Source organism: Tachyglossus aculeatus, chromosome Y4, assembly GCF_015852505.1.
Source record: "Tachyglossus aculeatus isolate mTacAcu1 chromosome Y4, mTacAcu1.pri, whole genome shotgun sequence".
Classification (NCBI taxonomy): Eukaryota; Metazoa; Chordata; class Mammalia; order Monotremata; family Tachyglossidae; genus Tachyglossus; species Tachyglossus aculeatus.
The window spans coordinates 13,641,825-13,663,797 of NC_052096.1; the positions used below are offsets into that span (position 1 = coordinate 13,641,825).

Consider the following 21,973-nt stretch of genomic DNA (forward strand, 5'->3'; position numbering starts at 1 on the left):
CCTGATCACCTTGTCTCCCCCCAGAGCTTAGAACAGTGCTTCGCACATAGTAAGCGCTTAACAAATGCCATTATTATTATTATTATTATACGCACACACAGAGAGAAGCAGCGTGGCTCAATGGAAAGAGCCCGGGCTTTGGAGTCAGAGGTCATGGATTCGAATCCCGGCTCCACCACATGTCAGCTGTGTGACCTTGGGCAAGTCACTTAACTTCTCTGAGCCCCAGTTCCCTCATCTGTAAATTGGGGATTAAGACTGTGAGCCCCCCGTGGGACAACCTGATCACCCTATAACCTCCCCAGCGCTTAGAACGGTGCTTGGCACATAGTAAGCGCTTAATAAATGCCATTATTGTTATTATTATTGTCTCTGTGGATGTGTGTTTAAAAAAAAAATCGAATCCCGGCTCCACCACAAGTCACATAACTTCTCTGAGCCCCAGTTCCCTCGTCTGTAAAATGGGGATTAAGACTGTGAGCCCCCCGTGGGACAACCTGATCACCTTATAAGCTCCCCAGCTCTTAGAACGGTGCTTGGCACGTAGTAAGCGCTTAACAAATGCCGTCATTATTATTATTATTATTATTGTTATTCTTATTATGGGGCTCCACAGAGAACCCCGATCCCATATGTATTTCTGGTCCCCGATTCAGAGACCGGAGCCACCAGGGAGACTTGGTGCGTGAGACGGGCGGGTTTTAGTGTCATTATCTTGGCTCTGTGGCGCCGGGCGTGACCAGAGTCCAAGATAAGGGCGGAACGACGGGTGGACCGATGGACGGGTGGACAGGTGGCGTGGACATCCTGACTCACCTTTACAGGGGCCTCGACCTCAGTCCAACCTCACCGGCCTCTGGGATGAGAGAGGTCACTCTGCCTCCTCCTCCTCCTCCCCGCCACGCCCCGCCTCCAAGCGTCACTCCCCGGTTCCCCCCTGGTTTTTATTTTTTGTTTTTTATGGCACTTATATATATATATATATATATAAAATGGCATTTATTAAGCGCTTACTATGTGCAAAGCGCTGTTCTAAGCGCTGGGGAGGTTACAAGGCGATCAGGTTGTCCCACGGGTGGCTCCCAGTCTGCATCCCCATTTTCCAGATGAGGGAACTGAGGCCCAGAGAAGTGAAGTGACTTGCCCCAATTCACACAGTAGGGACTGTCTCTGTATGTTGCCAATTTGTACTTCCCAAGCGCTTAGTACAGTGCTCTGCACATAGTAAGCGCTCAATAAATACGATTGATGATGATGATGATGATGATGACAATTGGCAGAGCCGGGATTTGAACCCATGACCTCTGACTGAGCCCACTGTTGGGTAGGGACTGTCTCTGTATGTTGCCAACTTGGACTTCCCAAGCGCTTAGTACAGTGCTCTGCACACAGTAAGCGCTCAATAAATATGATTGATGATGATGATGATGACTTTTTAGACTGTGAGCCCACTGTTGGGTAGGGACTGTCTCTGTATGTTGCCAACTTGGACTTCCCAAGCACTTAGTACAGTGCTCTGCACACAGTAAGCACTCAATAAATACGATTGATGATGATGATGATGATGACTCCAAAGCCCGGGCTCTTTTCCACTGAGCCACGCTGCTTCTCTTCTCACATTTATTACTTGTGAAGCCCTGTTTTAAGCCCTGGAGTGGATACATGCCATTCACGTCGGACACAGTCCCCATCCCACAACAGGCTCCCAGCCCAAGTAATAATAATAGTACTTGTATTTCAATCAATCAATCAATCAATCATATTTATTGAGCACTTACTGTGTGCAGAGCACTGTACTAAGCGCTTGGGCAGTACAAGTTGGCAACATATAGAGACGGTCCCTACCCAACAGTGGGCTCACAGTCTAAAAGGGGGAGACAGAGAACAAAACCAAACATACTAACAAAATAAAATAAATAGAATAGATATGTACAAGTAAAATAAATAGAGTAATATTTATATTAAATAGAGTATTTGTGAAGCACTTACTATGTGCCAAGCGCTGTTCTGCGCGTCGGGGTAGATACAAAGTAATCAGATCGGACACAGTCCTTGTCCCACGGGGGGCTCACAGTCTTAATCCGCATTTTACAGTTGAGGGAACCGAGGCACAGAGAAGTGAAGTGACTTGCCCAGGGTCACCCAGCAGACAAATGGCAGAACCGGGATTAGAACCCAGGTCCTTCTGACTCTGAGGCCTGGGCTCTTGCCCCTGGGTCACACTGCTGCGCAAAGCGCTCTACCAAGTGCTGAGGCGTTAGTAGACATGTTAGAGTTAGTAGACATCCCCTCCATCCCCCCCGCCTTACCTCCTTCCCTTCCCCACAGCACCTGTATATATGGATATATGTTTGTATGTATTTATTACTCTATTTATTTTACTTGTACATATTTATTCTATTTATTTTATTTTGTTAATATGTTTTGTTTTGTTCTCTGTCTCCCCCTTCTAAGACTGTGAGCCCACGGTTGGGTAGGGACTGTCTCTATATGTTGCCAACTTGGACTTCCCAGGCACTTAGTACAGTGCTCTGCACTCAGTGAGTGCTCAATAAATATGATTGAATGAATGAATGAATAAACATGTCCACTGCCCTCAAGGACCTTCCAGTTTATATCAATCAATCAATCAATCAATTGTATTTATTGAGCGCTTACTGTGTGCAGAGCACTGTACTAAGCACATGGGAAGTACAAGTTGGGAACATATCATCAATCGTATTTATTGAGCGCTTACTGTGTGCAGAGCACTGTGCTAAGTGCTTAACATATAGAGACAGTCCCTACCCAACAGTGGTGTGCTGAGCACTTGGGCGAGGACAATAGAGTTAGTAGATTGTCTCCCCCTGTAATAATTAATAATAATGATGGTATTTGTTAAGCGCTTACTATGTGCCAAGCACCGTTCTAAGCGCTAGGGTAAATACAAGGTAATCTGGTTGTCCCACGTGGGGCTCACAGTCTTCACCCCCATTGTACAGATGAGGTAACTGAGGCACAGAGAAGTGAAGTGGCTTACCCAAGGTCACACAGCAGGCAAGCGGCAGAGCCGGGATTAGAACCCACGTCCTCCGACTCCCAAGCCCGGGCTCTTTCCACTGAGCCACGCTGCTTGTACGCTGGTTGTGGACAGCGGAACGTGTCTGCCGACTCTGTTGTATTGAACTGTCCCAAGTGCTTAGTACAGTGCTCTGCACACAGTAAGCGCTTAATAGACTGTGAGCCCGCTGTTGGGTAGGGACCGTCTCTATATGTTGCCAACTTGGACTTCCCAAGCGCTTAGTCCAGTGCTCTGCACACAGTAAGCGCTCAATAAATACGATTGAATGAATGAATAAATGCCATTGATTAATTGAAGCAGCCCCTGCCTTGTTTGAGTGGGTCAGAGCGTAGATAATGATGGCATTTGTTAAGCGCTTACTATGTGCAAAGCACTGTTCTAAGCGCTGGGGAGGGTACAAGGTGATCAGGTTGTCCCACGTGGGGCTCACAGTCTTAATCCCCATTTTACAGATGAGGGAACTGAGGCCCAGAGAAGTGAATTGACTTGCCCAAAGTCACACAGCTGACAATTGGCGGAGCGGGGATTTGAACCCATGACCTCTGACTCCAAAGCCCGGGCTCTTTCCAATGAGCCACGCTGCTTCTCTGTGTGCTTCTCTGTAGATGTGTATTCATTCATTCAATCGTATTTATTGAGCGCTTACTGTGTGCAGAACACTGTACTAAGCGCTTGGGAAGTACAGATCGGCAACATATAGAGACGGTCCCTACCCGACAACGGGCTCACAGCCTAGACGGGGGAAGACAGACAAAAAAACCAAAACAAGTAGATAGGTGTCAATACCAGATGTGTATGCGTGGGGTGTGTGTGTTTGCCTGTGTGTTGGTGCCTCTCCTTAGACGCCCACCAGTCATCTACTGAGGAGCAGCCGGGCTCAGTGGAAAGAGCACGGGCTTGGGAGTCAGAGGTCATGGGTTCGAATCCTGTCTCCACCACATGTCTGCTGTGTGACCTTGGGCAAGTCACTTACCTTCTCTGAGCCTCAGTTCCCTCATCTGTAAAGTGGGGATTAAGACTGTGAGCCCCACGTGGGACAACTTGATCACCTTGGATCCCCCCCCAGCGCTTAGAACAGTGCTCTGCACATAGTAAGTGCTTAACAAATGCCATTATTATTATTATGATGATGATGGATTCAGATCCCGGCTCCGCCACATGTCTGCTGTGTGACCTTGGGCAAGTCACTTCTCGGAGCCTCAGTTCCCTCATCTGTAAAATGGGGATGATGACTGTGAGCCCCCCGTGGGACAACCTGATCACCTTGTATACCCCCCCAGTGCTTAGAGCAGTGCTTTGCACATAGTAAGCACTTAACAAATGCCATTATTATTATTATTATTATTATTGTTATTATTATTATTACTGCACACCTGCCCCAACACCCCCACCCCAAGACGGCAGGCTGGGCCAAGCCTTGGAGGAGGACTGGGGGTCGGAGATGGGGCAGACCCAGGGGGAGGGCAGAGCCCCCCTTCTGGATCCCACCTCCTCTTTCCTGCTGGACCCCACTCCCCCTCTTTCCTCCCAGTTTCTTTCATTCATTCATTCATTCATTCATTCAATCGTATTTATTGAGCGCTTACTGTGTGCAGAGCACCGTACTAAGCGCTTGGGAAGTACAAGTCAGCAATATATAGAGACGGTCCCTACCCGACAGCGGGCTCACAGGCTAGAAGGGGAGACAGACAACAAAACAAAGCATATTAACAAAATAAAATAAATAGAATAAATATGTACAAATATATATACATATATACAGGTGCTGTGGGGAGGGGAGGGAGGTAAGGCGGGGGGATGGGGAGAGGAAGGAGGGGGCCCCGGTGCTTAATAATAATAATAATAATGATGGTATTTGTTCATTCATTCATTCAATCATTCATTCAGTCATATTTATTGAGTGCTTACTGTGTGCAGAGCACTGTACTAAGAATTTGGGAAGCACAAGTTGGCAACATATAGAGACGGTCCCCACCCAACAGTGGGCTCACAGTCTAGAAGCGGTTATTATGTGCAAAGCACTGTTCACAGTTTCACTTCTGCCTTTTGGTGGTGGTTGTTGTTGTGTGAGTGTGCGGCGGGGGGGGGGGTGGGGAGGGATCAGCATTGGAAACACAGAGACTCCGCGGAGGCGGAGGGTTGGGATCACCCTTAGTCCCCCTGCAGCCTGAACGGCAACGGAGGGGTGCAGTTTAGGGGTCCCCTAGGGAATCGCTGTGGGCACAGCTCTCCGGGCCGGAGAGCGGGACAGGGAACGTTGGCACGTCCCCCTCGTCCCCCTCTCCACCCCCCCATCTTACCTCCTTCCCTTCCCCACAGCACCTGTATATATGGATATATGTGTACGTATTTATTACTCTATTTATTTTACTTGTACATATCTACTCTATTTATTTTATTTTGTTAGTATGTTTGGTTTTGTTCTCCGTCTCCCCCTTTTAGACTGTGAGCCCACTGTTGGGTAGGGACTGTCTCTATATGTTGCCAACTTGGACTTCCCAAGCGCTTAGTACAGTGCTCTGCACACGGTAAGTGCCCAATAAATACGACTGAAGATGATGATGATGACGTGGGCACGCGTGCATGTACCTGTGTCCCTGTGTGTGTCCGTCCGCGTCACTGTGTTTTCGGGTGGTCGCCTCTGTGTAGAGCAGCGTCACCGTGTGTGAGAGTATGACTGCTTTGGTCAAGCGCTACCAAGCACTTAGTACAGTGCTCTGCACACAGTAAGCGCTCAATAAATACGATTGATTGATTTTGGTGTGGCTGTCTCTGCGCGGATGAGTGTCACTGCGTGCACGAATGTGTTTTGGCGTGGCCGTCTCTGAAAAGATCAGCGTCATGGTGTGTGTGCCTGACTGTGTTTGTGTGGATGTTTCTGTATAGGTGAGTGTTCCTGGGTGTAGGGGTGGCTCTGTTTTTGTGGGGACGCCTCTGTGTAGATGAGTGTCACCGTGGGTCTGTGCGTCGGTGTGTGTCTGTGTTTTTCTGGGGACGTCTCTGTAGGTGAGTGTGGGTGTGTGTCTGGGGCCGGGGGCCAGACTGGAGTGGGAGGCGTCAGGAGGCTGCCAAGTCGGACTCCAGGAAGGCCTCCCTGGTTGCCCCCCCCGCCCCTTGGGCCCACACTTTGGTGGGGGACACGAGGGAAAGTTGGGGGAGAGACAGAAAGAGATGTGGTTTCCATGGCGATCATGACCCCATGGGCTCTGTCTGATCCATGTGGGGAGTGGGGGGGGGCGTGGTTGCCCCGCTACAGTTACCATGACGACCTCATCCCACCTCCCGGTCCAGCCTCTTCCTCCTCTTGTTCTGTGCGTTGTTGAAGTCGGTGCCTTATTTACTGACACAGTGTTTGCACGATGTTTTATGGACTGGTATAGCCATGGCATTATAAAAATAATAATAATAGTTGTTTTATTTGTTAAGCACTTACTGTGTGCCAAGCACCGTTCTAAGCGCTGGGGTAGATACAAGGAAATCAGGTTGTCCCACGTGGGGCTCACAGTCTTCATCCCCATTTTACAGATGAGGGAACTGAGGCTCAGAGAAGTTAAGTGATTTGCCCAAGGTCACACAGCTGACAAGTGGCAGAGCCGGGATTAGAAGCCACCACCTCTGACTGACTCCCAAGCCCGGGCTCTTTCCACTGAGCCACGCTGTGCTAAGCGCTGGGGTGGACTCAAGCAAATCGGGTTGGATACCGTCCCTGTCCCATATGGAGCTCACACTCTTAATCCCCATTTTACAGATGAGGGAAACTGAGGCCCAGGGAAGTGAAGTGACTTATCCAAGGTCTCACGGCACACAAGTGGTGGAGCTTGGATTAGAGCTCTGGTCCTTTTGACTCTCAGGCCTGGGTTGTAGCCATTAGGCCGTATACTGCTTCTCCAGTATAGTGGTCTCTGGTCTCAGGCCTGAAGTCTGAAAGTCAATTTGAGAGGAAATAAGGAAAATTGCCCCGTTGATCTGAATGACACGTCTCTCACTCCCTTCTTTGTCGCCTTTGCACTTGGATTTGCCCCCTTAATTTGCCCCTTCCTCAGCCCCACGGCATTTCCGTCCATATTCGGCATTTCCTTTTTCTGTTAATAATAGCATTTATTATAATAGCATTTATCAAGCGCTTACTATGTGCAAAGCACCGTTCTAAGCACTCGGGAGGTTACAAGGTGATGAGGTTGTCCCACGGGGGGCTCCCAGTCTTCATCCCCATTTTCCAGATGAGGGAACTGAGGCCTCGAGAAGTGAAGTGACTCGCCCAGAGTCACCCAGCTGACAAGTGGCGGAGCCGGGATTTGAACCCATGACCTCCGACTCCAAAGCCACTGAGCCACGCTGCTTCTCAATTATTAATGTCTGTCTCCCGCTCTAAACTGTCAGGCCCTTGAGGGCAGGGACCGTGTCTGCCGACTTTGTTCTACTGTACTCTCCCAGGCACTTAGTACAGTGCTCTGACGCAGGAGCCGCTCGATAACTCTGAAGATTGATTGACCCTTGGTTCGTGACCCTTGGGGCTCCTTTATATAGTTCCTGGTGTAATGACTGCTCTATATGTTGGGGGTAATTACGGAGTTGTCTACATAGCTGACATCCTGCCCGGGCGGGGAGACCTGGAGTTAAGTTCGTGGTTGGCGGGGGACCAAATTTCCTGTTCTATCAGTAGAAGCAGCGTGGCCTAGTGGATAGAGCGTGGGCCCGGGGGTCAAGAGGATCTGGGTTCTAATTCTGGCTCCTCCCCTTGTCCGCCGTGTGACCTTGGGCAAGTCACCTGTCTTGTGTCGGCCCAATCCTTCCTTCACTGCTTCACGTTGGGCAGCGCGGCCTTCAACCTGCAAGTGGCCACTCTGGGGATGAGGCAACTGAGGCCCAGAGAAGTGAGAAGACTTGCCCAAGGTCACACAGCAGACAAGTGGCGGACCCCGGGATTGGAACCCATGACCTGTGACTCCCAGGCGTGTGACTCCAGATGTGACTCCCATCCCCCCCATCTTACCTCCTTCCCTTCCACACAGCACCTGTATATATATGTGTGTGTGTGTGTGTGTGTGTGTGTTTGTACATATTTATTACTTTATTTATTTATTTATTTATTTATCTATCTTACTTGTACCTATCTATTCTATTTATTTGGTTAGTATGTTTGGTTTTGTTCTCTGTCTCCCCCTTCTAGGCTGTGATCCCACTTTTGGGTAGCGACTGTCTCTATGTGTCGCCAACTTGTACTTCCCAAGCGCTTAGTACAGTGCTCAGCACACAGTAAGCGCTCAATAAATACGATTGATTGATTGATTGATTGATTCTCTGTGCCTTGGTTCCCTCACCTGCAAAATGGGGATTAAGACTGTGAGCCCTGGGTGGGACAGAGACTGTGTCCAACCTGATTATCTTGTATCTACCCCAGCGCCTAGAACAGTGTGTGGCACACAGCAAGTGCTTAAAAATACCATTATCATTATTATTATTATTATTATTATTATTATTGAGAAGCAGCATGGCTCAGTGGAGAAGAGCCCGGGCTTTGGAGTCAGAGGTCATGGGTTCAAAACCCCGGCTCCGCCCATTGTCAGCTGTGTGACTTTGGGCAAGTCACTTCACTTCTCTGGGCCTCAGTTACCTCATCTGTAAAATGGAGATTGAGACTGTGAGCCCCAGGGGGGACAACCTGATCACCTTGTAACATCCCCAGCGCTTAGAACAGTGCTTTGCACATAGTAAGCGCTTAATAAATGCCATTATTATTATTATTATTATTGTTATAAATCTTGGCACGGTCACTCCGGACCCCCTTTCAACCAGGGCATTGCCTCTATGGTTCCCTCTCCTTCTCCTTCCCCTCCCCCCCGCTTCTTTCTCCTTCCTCTCCCCCTCTTTTTTGGGGAGCCCCCCCCCCCCCAGGCTAAGGAGGGGGAGTGTTACAATCCCTGATGCCAAAGTTGGGAGGGGGTCCCGTTTTGATTAACCTGATTAGCCCCTTTCTACCCCAGTGCTTCAAACAGAGCTTGGCACATAGTAAGCGCCGAACAAGTACCATAATTATCATGATTACTATTTTGCATCCCCAGGCATCACCCGCTGGCGCCCCGACTCTGAGGATGGAGGACTGAGCAGGCCAGGGCGAGCCGACCCCCCGTCCCCGGTCCCCACACCCCACACCCTGTGACCTTTCATGACCTCAGCGTGACCACCCCCGCCGAGGCCCCCGCTCTCCCTGCTCCTCGCTCTGCCGGAAAATGGGGCGGAAAAAGATTCAGATTCAGAGGATCACGGACGAAAGGAACCGCCAGGTGAGAGGGGAGCGGCGTGGGGAGGAGGCGGGGGTCCTTCCACGTTCCGCCCTTCGGTCCCGGGGCCCGCCGTGACCCCCGGCCCGTCTTCTCCCGGGGCCAGGTGACGTTCACCAAGCGGAAGTTTGGGCTGATGAAGAAGGCGTACGAGCTGAGCGTGCTGTGCGACTGCGAGATCGCCCTGATCATCTTCAACCACTCCAACAAGCTGTTCCAGTACGCCAGCACCGACATGGACAAGGTGCTCCTCAAGTACACCGAGTACAACGAGCCGCACGAGAGCCGCACCAACACGGACATCATCGAGGTCTGGCCCGGGACCCCCGCCCGCCCCCCGCCCCCCCAGCCCCGCAACATATCTATTCTATTTATTATATATTTATTCTATTTATTTTATTTTGTTAGTATGTTTGGTTTTGTCTCCCCCTTTTAGACTGTGAGCCCACTGTTGGGTAGGGACTGTCTCTAGATGTTGCCAATTTGTACTTCCCAAGCGCTTAGTACAGTGCTCTGCACACAGTAAGCGCTCAATAAATACGATTGATGATGATGATGATGAACAGGACCTCCTGGCTGGGACCCCCACGGTCCCCAGGACTCACCCGAAATAATAATAATAATAATAATGGTGGTATTTGTTAAGCGCTTACTATGTGCAAAGCACTGTTCTAAGCGCTGGGGGGATGCAGGGTGATCAGGTTGTCCCACGTGGGGCTCACAGTCTTAATCCCCATTTTCCAGATGAGGGAACTGAGGCCTAGAGAAGTGAAGTGACTTGCCCAAGGTCACACAGCTGACAAGTGGCATAGCTGGGATTTGAACCCACGACCTCTGACTCCAAAGCCTGGGCTCTTTCCACTGAGCCACGCTGCTTCTCATAGCCATGCTGCTTCTCATAGCCACACTGCTTCTCATGCATTTGCGAAATGCATTTGGGCTCCTCAGTGTGGTAGTGAAGGTGGGGGTGGGGACCTAAGCAGCTTCCCCCTCCTCGGGGTGACCGTCCCGCGGCCCTCCCTCCGGCCACGGCCCCTGGCCTCCCGCAGGCCGACCCCTCGGCTCGGTCACTTGTCGGACCACTGGACGCTGGCTGACCGTCGCCACCGTCACCGCCTCTCTGTCTCTGCCGCCACCTCTCTCCTTCTGTTGCCAAATGTCTCTGCCATCTCCTCTCTCTCTCTCTGTTGCCCCCCTTTCTGTCTCTTGCCACCTCTCTCTGCCTCTGCTTCGACCCCTCACCGTCCTTGCGGGGAGGCAGGGGTCCCATGACACCCGGGTCTAAACCGGATAGTCCATCTGTCGGTGGGAGGGTGAGGGGGGTGGCGGGGGTCAGCGTGTTGGGGAGGTGGCGGCCGGGGGTCCGGCGGGAGGGTGGTCGTTGCTGAGGCTGATGCCAGGGTGTGGTGTTGTGTGTTGTGGTGCGGTGCGGCGGCCCCGCAGACGCTGCGGAAGAAGGGCTTTAACGGGTGCGACAGCCCCGAGGCCGACGGGGACGACTCCATCGACCAGTCCCCGCTGCTGGAGGAGAAGTTCCGCCGGGCCAGCGACGACCTGGACGTCCTCTTCAAGCGCTATGGGGTGAGCGTCTCCCCGCCCCTGCCCTCTGCCCTCTGCCCTCTGCCCTCTGCCCTGCCCAGGTGACCGCCTCTCTCTCTGACGGCTGCCTCTGGACTGGAGGAGGGTTGGGGTCCGGGCTGGAAAACGATCCAGGGTCAGAGTGAGCCGTTAGCTCCTCGGGCAGGGGAGGAGGGATGGGGAGTGGGAAGCCCCTCTCCTACGGCTGCGACCAAGGGAAAGCAGGACTGAGCTGGGGAGGGACTGCGGGGGACGGGACCGGGGAGGGGCCTTCTCTGCCGGTGAAAAACTGTTCCTGGGAGAGAAAGACAGGGCAGAACCAGAACTCTGAGAGGGCGAGCAACGGCCCCGCGGGTCACACAGCATGAGGCCCGCAGGGGAGATTTGAACTCCATCCACCTCCAGTGTGGCCTAGCGGATAGAAGCGTGAGAAGGTCTAATACTGGCTCCACCACGTGTCTGCTGTGTGACTTAGGGCAAGTCACTTCACTTCTCTGGGCCTCCGTTCCCTCATCTGTAAAATGGGGAGTTAGACCATGAGCCCCAGGTGGGACAACCTGATCACCTTGTATCTTCCTTTATAGACTGTGAGCCCACTGTTGGGTAGGGACCGTCTCTATATGTTGCCAACTTGTACTTCCCAAGCGCTTAGTACAGTGCTCTGCACACAGTAAGCGCTCAATAAATACGATTGAATGAATGAGTGAATACCCCAGAGCTTAGAACAGTGCTTGGCACATAGTAAGTGATTAACAAGTACCATCATTATTGTTGATGATGATGATGCTGCTGAAGGCATTTATGAAGCGCTTACTATGTGCAGAGCACTGTTCTAAGCACTGGGGAGGTTACAAGGTGATAAGGTTGTCCCACTGGGGCTCACAGTCTTAATCCCCATTTTACAGATGAAGGAACTGTGGCACAGATAAGTTAAGTGACTTGCCCAAAGTCACACAGCTGACAATTGCCGGAGCTGGGATTTGAACCCATGACCTCTGACTCCAAAGCCCGGGCTCTTTCCACTGAGCCACACTGCTTCATAATATTATTAATAATAACAATAATTCATAGTAATAATAATTATAATGGAAAGAGCCCAGGCTTGGGAGTCAGAGGACCTAGGTTCTAATTCCGGCCCTGCCGGTTATCTGCTCTGTGACCTCGGGCATGTCACTGCACTTCTCTGTGTCTCAGCTACCTCATCTGTTAAATGGAGAGGAAGTCCTCTTCCTTTCATTCATTCATTCAATCGTATTTTTTGAGCGTTTACTGTGTGCAGAGCACTGTACTAAGCGCTTCCTTGAGTCCCAGGTGGGACAGGAATTAGCATGGATCCACCCCAGCGTTTAGCACAGCAGCTGGCACGTAGTAAGAGCGTAAGAAGCACCGTGGACCAAAGAAGGGGCTGAGCGGGGGTTGCCGGCCGCGCCGACCCACTGGCCCTGGCTCTCTCGCCCTCAGTCCGCCGTCCCGGCCCCCAATTTTGCGATGCCCGTGACGGTGCCCGTCTCGAACCCCAGCGCCCTGCAGTTCAGCAGCCCCGGGGCCCCGCTGCCTTCCCCGGTCCTGGCGGACCCCCGCCTCATGTCGCCGCAGCCCCCGGCAACCCAGAGGAACACCGTTTCCCCCGGTCTGCCCCAGCGGCCGGCCAGCGCAGGTCTGTGTTGTGTGTGTGTGTGTTGTGTGTGTGTGTGTCTGTCTTTCTGTCTGTCTCTGGCTGAACGGTGGGGGCTGGGGGCTCGATGGGGGTGTGTGACCTCATTACTAGGAGCCAGTGTCAGGGAGTCTGTACAGTGCGGGGAAGGGGTGTCATCATGGCCAGGGGCTGGGTGGGGGGGTGTCTGCATGGTTGGGAGCGTCCTCACAGCCAGACCTGGGGGCCAGGGGTGTATCTTCCTGTCTGGATGCTTGGGGACCGGAGCTGGGGGGTTGTGTCTGCATGTCTGGGGGCTGAGGTGGGTGTTGTGTGTCCTCATTGCCGGGGCCTGGAGCTGGGGAGGGGTGGGGATATCAACAGGGCCAGGAACCATCATAATAATAATAATAATGGCATTTATTAAGCGCTTACTATGTGCAAAGCACTGTTCTAAGCGCTGGGGAGGTTACAAGGTGATCAGGTTGTCCCACAGGGGTCTCACAGTCCCCATTTTACAGATGAGGTAACTGAGGCACAGAGAAGTTAAGTGGCTTGCCCAAAGTCACGCAGCTGACAAGTGACAGAGCCGGGATTCGAACCCATGACCTCCGACTCCAAAGCCCGGGCTCTTTCCCCTGAGCCACGCTGCTTCTCTATGACCCGTGACCCAGGGCAGGGGCAGGTGGCATGTGAACTGGTCACTCGGAGATATGAGGTTGGCGACTGTTCCCAGTCTCCCTCTCTGGGGTGCTTCCGGGGCCCCGCTAAGCTCAGAGAGGTCAGGAGGCCCCACCGAGGTCACACAGCATCTCTGCCCGTCTCGCAGGGGCCCTGCTGGGCGGAGACCTGGGCAGCAGTAACGGCGCCTGCCCCAGCCCCGTCGGTGAGTGTGGAGGGGGGTGGCCCACGGGGCTGGGGGCGGGGAGACGGGGGTGGCGCGGGGTGGGGGGGACCACATGCTGCATCTACACCGTTGGAGCAGAGGTCGGTCAGTCCGGCGATCGTATTTGTTGAGTGCTTACTTTGTGCACGGCACTGTACTAAATGCTTGGGAGAGGACAAGATAACAGACGCGTTCCCTGCCCACGGTGAGCCTACAGTCTAAAGGAGGTTACCGCCTAGACATGGTAATCACCGCACAACCACTCCACTGGTTGCCCATCCACCTCTGCGTCTGCAAACAAAAACTCATCACCACTGGCTTTAAAGCCCACCTTCCCCTCGCCCCCTCCTACCTCACCTCGCTACTCTCAATCAATCAATCAATCAATCGTATTTATTGAGCACTTACTGTGTGCAGAGCACTGTACTAAGCGCTTGGGAAGTACAAGTTGGCAATATAGAGACAGTCCCTACCCAACAGTGGGCTCACAGTCTAAAAGGGGGAGACAGAGAACAAAACCAAACATACTAACAAAATAAAATAAATAGAATAGATATGTACAAGTAGAATAAATAAATAAATAAATAGAGTAATAAATATGTACAAACATATATACATATATACAGGTGCTGTGGGGAAGGGAAGGAGGTAAGATGGGGGGATGGAGAGGGGGACGAGGGGGAGAGGAAGGAAGGGCTCAGTCTGGGAAGGCCTCTTGGAGGAGGTGAGCTCTCAGTAGGGCCTTGAAGGGAGGAAGAGAGCTAGCTTGGCGGATGGGCAGAGGGAGGGCATTCCAGGCCCGGGGGATGACGTGGGCCGGGGGTCGATGGCGGGACAGGCGAGAGCGAGGTACGGGGAGGAGATTAGCGGCGGAGGAGCGGAGGGTGCGGGCTGGGCTGTAGAAGGAGAGAAGGGAGGTGAGGTAGGAAGGGGCGAGGTGATGGGCGGCCTTGAAGCCCAGGGTGAGGAGTTTCTTCCCGATGCGCAGATTGATTGGTAGCCATTGGAGATTTTTGAGGAGGGGAGTAACATGCCCAGAGCGTTTCTGGACAAAGACAATCCGGGCAGCAGCATGAAGTATTATATTCCTATTCTATTCTATTCCTATTCCAACTCAGCCCGCACACTTGGCTCCTCCAATGCCAACCTACTTGGCGTGCCTTCATCCCGCCCATCTCGCCGCCGACCCCTCGCCCACATCCCGCCTCCGGCCGGGAACTCCCTCCCTCCTCAAATCGGGCGGTTACTCTCCCCGCACTCAAAGCCTTATCGAAGGCATATCTCCTCCATGAGGCCTTCCCAGACTAGCCCCCACTTTCTTCTTCTCCCTCTCCTTTCTGCGTCGCCCTGACTTGCTCCCTTTGTTCTTCCCCCCTCTCAGCCCCACAGCATTTATGTCCGTATCTGTCATTTTATTTATTTGCTAGCTCTCTTCCTCCCTTCAAGGCCCTACTGAGAGCTCATCTCCTCTAGCAGAACTTCCCACACTGAGCCCCTTCCTTCCTCTCCCCCTCGTCCGCCTCTCCATTCCCCGCATCTTACCTCCTTCCCTTCCCCACAGCACCTGTATGTATGTATATATGTTTGTACATATTTATTACTCTATTTATTTTACTTGTACCTATCTATTCTATTTATTTTATTTTGTTAGTATGTTTGGTTTTGTTCTCTGTCTCCCCCTTCTAGACTGTGAGCCCACTGTTGGGTAGGGACTGTCTCTATATGTTGCTAGCTTGTACTTCCCAAGCGCTTAGTCCAGTGCTCTGCACACAGTAAGTGCTCAATAAATACGATTGATTGATTGATTGATTGATTTGTATTAATGTCTGTCTCCCCCGCTCTAGGCTGTAAGCTCGGTGTGGGCAAGGAATGTGTCTGTTGATTGTTGCATTGTCCTCTCCCAAGCGCTTAATACAGTGCTCTGCACACCGGAAGCGCTCAGTAAATTCGATTGAGTGAATGAATGAGAGGTGGGGAAACACCACACTGTGACAGGATCTCCAGAGCCCACCAGGGCTGGCGACCCCCTCCCTGGGATTAGTGACGGCCCCCGACGGAAAGGCAGCTTGAAACTTAACTCTGCCTCCCACGCGCACGCAAGCACGCACGCTGCCCCCGCTCCCGTCCTCCTGAACCCGCCCTGAACCCCGACTGCTCCGCACAGGGAACGGTTACGTGAGCGCCCGGACGTCCCCCGGGCTCCTGCCGGTGTCCAATGGGTCCGGCCTGCCGCTCAAGGTCCTGCCGGCCAAGTCCCCGCCGCCGCCGCCGCCACCGCCGCCCCCCGCGCCGCCCGCCCAGCTCGGGGTCAGCGGCCGCAAGCCGGACCTGAGGGTCATCACCACGCAGGGCCCCAAGGCCCTCGGTCCCCAGCTGGTGAGTGTCAGGGGCGGAGGGGGACCGGGGCGGAGGGAGGCACCGAGGGTCGAGAGCGAATCCGGCTGGAGGCAGGGGGTTGGACGGGATGGCCCCAGAAGAGGGCCGGACGTCGTCGGGGTGAGGGGGACTCACCGTTCCACTGATTTCATTTCTGCTTCACACAGGCGGAGGGGCAGGCAGAGCTGGTGAGTGACACGCGGGAGAAGGGGCGCGGGGCGGGGTCCCCATGGGCCCTTGCGTGTTTGTGACCGGGTGGGTCACTGCGGGTTTTGGGCGGTTGTGACAGTGTCGCCGTGTACGCGTACGAAACAAAGCTGGGGAGGGGGCTTGGAGTACGCAACCTTGCGGATGTGATTGCGTGTGTGCAGCTGTGAGTGTACAGTTGCGCGTGCCTGGTGGGGTGGTGGGGATGATCCCCAGTCATGTCAATGAAGCAGCGTGGCCTAGTGGAAACAGCATGGACCTGGGTTCTAATCCTGACTCTGCCTGCGCCTGCTGTGTGACCAAGGGCAAGTCACTTCCCTGGGCCTCAGTTTCCTAAACTGTGGGGATTCAATACCCGTTGACAACTGGACTGGTGGTTGTTGCACGGGCCCTGCTCCTCTTCCTCTTCCTCCTCATCCTCCTCACCCGCCCCCTCATTTTCCTCTCCCTCCTTGTCCTCCTCCATCTCCCCCTCCTCCTCCTCCCTCCTTCCTCCTCCTCATTCCTCTTCCTGCTCCTTCTGCCTTTCTTCTCCTCCTCCTCCTTATTCCTCCTCCTGTTCCTCCTCCCTCCTCCACATTCCTCTTCCTGCTCCTCCTCCTCCTCCTCCTCTTCCTCCCCCTTGGGCCCCTGGTGATATCCAGGCCTCCCTGAAGCTAAGAGAACCACAGTCTGTGGCCCAAGCCATGTAACCCAGAAAGCAGAGAGGAGCTTGGGTGAATCCAGCCGCCCCCCCCCACGCACACATCTCCAGGGGTCCGGCCGCCCCACGCTGCTGCCTGAACCGCTTCCCCTGCCCCCTTCGTCCCCCCCATCTTACCTCCTTCCCTTCCCTACAGTACCTGTATATATGTTTGTACATATCTATTACTCTATTTATTTTACTTGTTCATATCTATTCTATTTATTTTATTTTGTTAGTATGTTTGGTTTTGTTCTCTGTCTCCCCCTTTTAGACTGTGAGCCCGCCGTTGGGTAGGGACTGTCTCTATATGTTGCCAACTTGTACTTCCCAAGCGCTTAGTACAGTGCTCTGCACACAGTAAGCGCTCAATAAATACGATTGATTGATTGGTTCGTCCTCTCCCCAGCAGAACGCACAGCGCCTGGGAATCCCCCCGACGACCCACGCCCTGAGCACTCCCATCGTCTCCGTGGCCACCCCGAGCCTGCTGACCCAGGGCCTGCCCTTCCCCTCCATGCCCACCGCGTACAACACAGGTGCGGGGCCGGGGGGGCGGGCCACCGTCGGGGGGGCGGGGGGGACTGGCTTCTAACGGTGCCCCGGTCAGGGTCGGCCGGCCCCGGGTCCCCAGCCGGGATCCTGACGGAGCCGGGCCTTCCCCTCCCCCAGATTACCAGCTGACAAGCGCAGAGCTGACTTCTCTCCCAGCCTTCAACTCGCCCGGAGGACTGAGTCTGAGCAGTGTCACTGCCTGGCAGCAGCATCAGCAACAACAGCAACAGCAACAGCAACAACAACAACAACAGCAACAGCAACAACAGCAGCAGCCACAACAACAGCCACAGCAGCAACCGCAGCAGCCCCACCTGGTCCCTGTGTCCCTGACTAACTTAATGTGAGTGTTCTGGGGAGCGGGCAGGGGCCAGGCTGGTGGATTAGGCGGGCAGGCGGGCTGGTACCTATCTGCAAGGGTTTGTTTAACCGCTAAGGTCCTTTTCCTTCTCCGCAATCTCCTCCCACATCTCCGCCCTCCCCACATCCCCAATTCTGCCAACCCTTCGGGCCTGGAAGGGGGGTGATTTGACTGGAAAGGAGACTAAAACTGTTTGTTCTCCTTTTCTCTTTCTCTCCCCATCTCCCTATCTCTCCCTCCCCGCCTGTCCCGTCCTCTCTACCCACCTCTCTCCCGGCCCAGACAAGGCAGCCCCCTTCCCCACGTCACCACCCTCACAGTCAACACCAGCCCCAACGTCAGCATCAAATCGGAGCCCGTGTCCCCGAACCGGTGCCCGCGCAGCCCGGCCGCGCCCCCGCCGTTCCCCGTGGCCGGACGCTCGCCCGTCAGCGGCGCCTACGAGGGGGCCGAGTGCGAGGACGCCCGCAGGTCCGTCGGCCCGGCCCTTGGGCTCCTCCGGCCCGGCGCCCCCCCGGGAGGCCCTCCCGGGCCCCCCGAGGGCCCCGACGGCCCCTCCGCCAAGCGCCTGCGGCTGGACACTTGGGTAACCGCCCCCCACCCCCCGGAAAGGCCTTTCTGGAGTCTGACCTGAACCCTCTCTGCTGCAGTAGCTGTAGTAATAGTATTCATTATCATTATTATTATTGTTATTATATTATTAGTATTATTGGGGAAGCAGCGTGGCTCACTGGAAAGAGCATGGGCTTTGGAGTCAGAGATCATGGGTTCAAATCCCGGCTCTGCTAACTGTCAGCTGTGTGACTTTGGACAAGTCACTTAACTTCTCTGGGCCTCAGTTACCTCACCTGTCAAATGGGGATTAAGACTGTGAGCCCTCCATGGGACAACCTGATCACCTTGTAACCTCCCCAGTGCTTAGAACAGTGCTTTGCACATAGTAAGTGCTTAATAAATGCCATCATTATTATTATTATTATAGTATAATTATTATAGTATTCATTATTATTATACTTGATAATAATAATAATGATGGCATTTGTTAAGCACTTACTATGTGCAAAGCACTCTTCTAAGCGCTGGGGAGATACAAGGTGATCAGGTTGGCCCACATGGGGCTCACAATTTTAATCCCCATTTTTTACAGATGAGGTAACCGAGGCACAGAGAAGTTAAAAGACTTGCCCAGAGTCACACAGCTGATAAGTGGCGGAGCTGGGATTAGAACCCATGACCTCTGACTCCCAAGACCGGGCTCTAGGCGCTTACTATAATAATAATAATAATAATAATAATGGCATTTGTTAAGCGCTTACTATGTGCAAAGCACTGTTCTAAGCGCTGGGGGGATACAATGTGATCAGGTTGTCCCACGTAGGGCTCACAGTCTTAATCCCCATTTTTACAGATGAGGTAACTGAGGCTCAGAGAAGTTAAGTGACTTGCCCAAGGTCACACAGCAGACTTGTGGCGGAGTCAGGATTTGAACCCACGACCTCTGACTCCAAAGCCCGTGCCACTGAGCCACACTGCTTCTCTATGCATCCAGCACTGTTCTAAATGCTAGGATAGATACAAATTAATCGGGTCAGACACGGTCCCTGTTCTACACGGGGCTCGCAGTCTAAAGGGGAGGGAGAACAGGTATTGAATCCTCATTTTAAGGATGAGGTAACTGAGGCCCAGAAAAGTTAAGTGACTTGCCCAGGTCGCACAGAAGACGAGTGGGGAGCGGGGATTAGGACCCAGGTCATCATCATCATCATCAGTCGTATTTATTGAGCGCTTACTATGTGCAGAGCACTGTACTAAGCGCTTGGGAAGTACAAATTGGCAACACACAGAGACAGTCCCTACCCAACAGTGGGCTCACAGTCTAAAAGGTCCCCTGACTCCCAGCAACAGGCCACACTGCTTCTCTATTTTAGTGCTTAACCGTGAGCCGGGCACTGTCGTGAGCTCTGGGAGAGAGCGCACGTGGGGGAATCAGACCCCTTGTTGGGGGGGCTCACGGTCTAAGAATTAGCCGCTGTTCCACGTCCCCCCCGGAGCCACACACGTAGCCTGCGACCCTCCCCTGACCAGGGCCCATAGTGCCCAGCCCCCTGGGTCCAGATATGCTGTGCCCAAGCAGCTAATGTCCGTCCCGGCCTCGCTGACCCCCCTGCCCTGGGGTCTTGGCACCCGGCTCTCCGCTGTCCATTATCCCCCCACCCCACAAATGCATACTGACGTCCTCTCTGTCTCTCCTGTCCCCACTTCTCCGTCTCTCGTCTTTCTGCAGACACTGAAGTAAACTCCCCTTCTCCCGCCGACCGACCGGAAGGTGAAAATGACAATCCTAATCTCGCTGCCAGCCACCGCCGCCGCCGCCGCCCCCCCCCACACCTGCCCCCTTCCCGGGTGCCCTCCGGGGCTACCTGGGGGAGGGTGCGGAGGGAGGGGGGGCAGCCCCCTGCCCCGCTGCTGACTCCCACCCCCGTCTTGTTCCTGTTTACTGTGGACGGTTGTGGTCAAGTCAACTGTGTCTTCTGCGTTTAGCCTGGCTTGAGGGGAGGGGCGGCGCGGGGGGGACACGCTGGACCATCACGGTAGAGGGTGAGGGAGGAGGGGAATGGCCCAGGACTGAGGAGAGGTAGAGGGAAGAGGGGGCTTTGCACGACAGCAGATGGGAGGAAAGGTGCTGGGGGTCCTGGCACCCGGGACGCCCTCCCTTTCCCCATCCTCCCGCCCTTTTTAGTCCCCCTCTTCTCCTTCCCCGCCCCCCCGCCCCGCACGGTCATGAATGAAACCCGCTGCTCCTGCCACTCTGGCTCTACTGGCCGGGGCCCCCTCCCCGACTGGGCCCAGGGCAGGGGAGTCGGGGGGCAGTGTCGTGGTTGGGGCTTCCCTCCGCCCCATCCTCCACCTGCCCAGGGCAGGGGGGCTGGGGAGGGGGGGTGGTCCCGGGGGCTGCCAGCTCCCGTCTCCCCCATCCCTTCGGGCCCCCCGTCCCTGCCCTCGCCTCCCAGTTTACCAGCTTGCTACCTCTGCCCCCCTCCGGCCCCCTCTGCCTGGCCCACCGCCCCCACCCCGGCACCTGTCCCTGTAAATAGCAAACTCCCTCCCACCCCCTGCCCCTCCAGCAGCAGTTGAAAGGGCCCTGAAGCCGTTCTGTGTATTGATATGAAATGAGATTCTATTTTTGTCAAAGTTATATTGTTATAATGACTTCGAAGCCACCGGAGCACTGTAGAGACCACCCCCCAGGCCTTCCCGCTCCCAGGGTCCCCCCACAGATCCCTTCCCCCACGACCCTCTACTGAGGGAGATGCGAGGGGGCAGGGGCTCGCCTGTGTCCCCAAACCTTCATGCCCTCTGCCCTACCCCCACCCCTGCATTATAGAAAAGCCCCCCCTCCCCTGGGGAAGAGAGAAAGAGGGGAAGGGAGTGAGGGAAGGGGTCAGCGGGGAAGGATTCGGTTCCAGCCCCGGACCTCCTGCCAGCTGCTGCTCCTCCCCACACCCGACCCTGGCGAGGGCGGCGGGCCTGGTCCGGTGGGTGAAAGGCCTGGTGCCCTTACTGGTCCCCAGACTTGTCCTCCTCCTCCTTCCCCCATCAGGAGTCACTCCCAGAGGCCGGTGTAGACACTGCCAGCGTGGAGGGGAGAGGGTCCCCGCCTAACCCCCTGTCCCCCCCGGATTCCCACCAGGGCCAGGGAGGGCCCCGCACCCCACCCTCACCCCAATCTCAGCCGTAGCCTGGGGTCTCACACAGGGATGGTGTACAGGACGTAGCCCCTCTGACGACGCCCCGAAATGGGTGACACCCCGCTCCCCACCCCACCCCGTCAGGAAGGATCGAATGCGCTTCTCGATTATTTATTGTTTTCAAGCGAACGTGGAGGACAGAGACTGTGGATCTATAAATACTATATCGCTCTATATTTTTAACTGACCTCCCCCGCCCCAGGCCCCGGCTCCAGGCCGAAGGTGGAGGAGGGGGCCCGAGGCGAGCTGCACCCCCTTGCCCCCTCCCTCCTGACAATCACCGACGCCGCGCCCCCCCCCCCCCCCCGCCCCCCGCAGGGTCTTTCCACGATTTTGTTGGAGACTTTCACTGTTTGCTATAAAGAGAACAAACACGTTTCTGAAGCGGCCGCCTCCTGTCATCTGTGCGTGCGTGCCTGTCAGGCGGCTTGGGGGGCGTCCACGGGAAACTGAGCTCAAAAAGAAACCTCGGACTCCAATCAATCAATCAATCGTATTTATTGAGCGCTTACTGTGTGCAGAGCACTGGACTAAGCGCTTGGGAAGTACAAGCTGTCAACATATAGAGGCTGTCCCTACCCAACAGTGGGCTCACAGTCTAGAA

General features: G+C 54.4%; 1 protein-coding gene across 2 annotated transcripts in view; it reads left to right on the forward strand.

Annotated features, from left to right (window-relative positions):
* MEF2D (myocyte enhancer factor 2D) overlaps positions 1–21,661 on the forward strand; it is a 31,281-nt gene extending 9,620 nt beyond the window's left edge. Inside the window, exons 2-12 of one of the 2 annotated variants that reach the window (XM_038768827.1) lie at positions 9,124–9,345; positions 9,449–9,652; positions 10,786–10,923; positions 12,382–12,577; positions 13,383–13,439; positions 15,604–15,815; positions 15,983–16,003; positions 17,114–17,243; positions 17,377–17,602; positions 17,903–18,206; positions 19,905–21,661. In XM_038768827.1, the coding sequence (XP_038624755.1) occupies positions 9,292–9,345; positions 9,449–9,652; positions 10,786–10,923; positions 12,382–12,577; positions 13,383–13,439; positions 15,604–15,815; positions 15,983–16,003; positions 17,114–17,243; positions 17,377–17,602; positions 17,903–18,206; positions 19,905–19,916 (1,554 nt within the window). In that variant the 5' untranslated portion in view covers positions 9,124–9,291 and the 3' untranslated portion in view covers positions 19,917–21,661. The remainder of the gene's footprint in view (positions 1–9,123; positions 9,346–9,448; positions 9,653–10,785; positions 10,924–12,381; positions 12,578–13,382; positions 13,440–15,603; positions 15,816–15,982; positions 16,004–17,113; positions 17,244–17,376; positions 17,603–17,902; positions 18,207–19,904) is intronic. The other variant, XM_038768828.1, reaches the window with a different exon arrangement.
* The last annotated feature ends 312 nt before the right edge of the window (positions 21,662–21,973 follow it).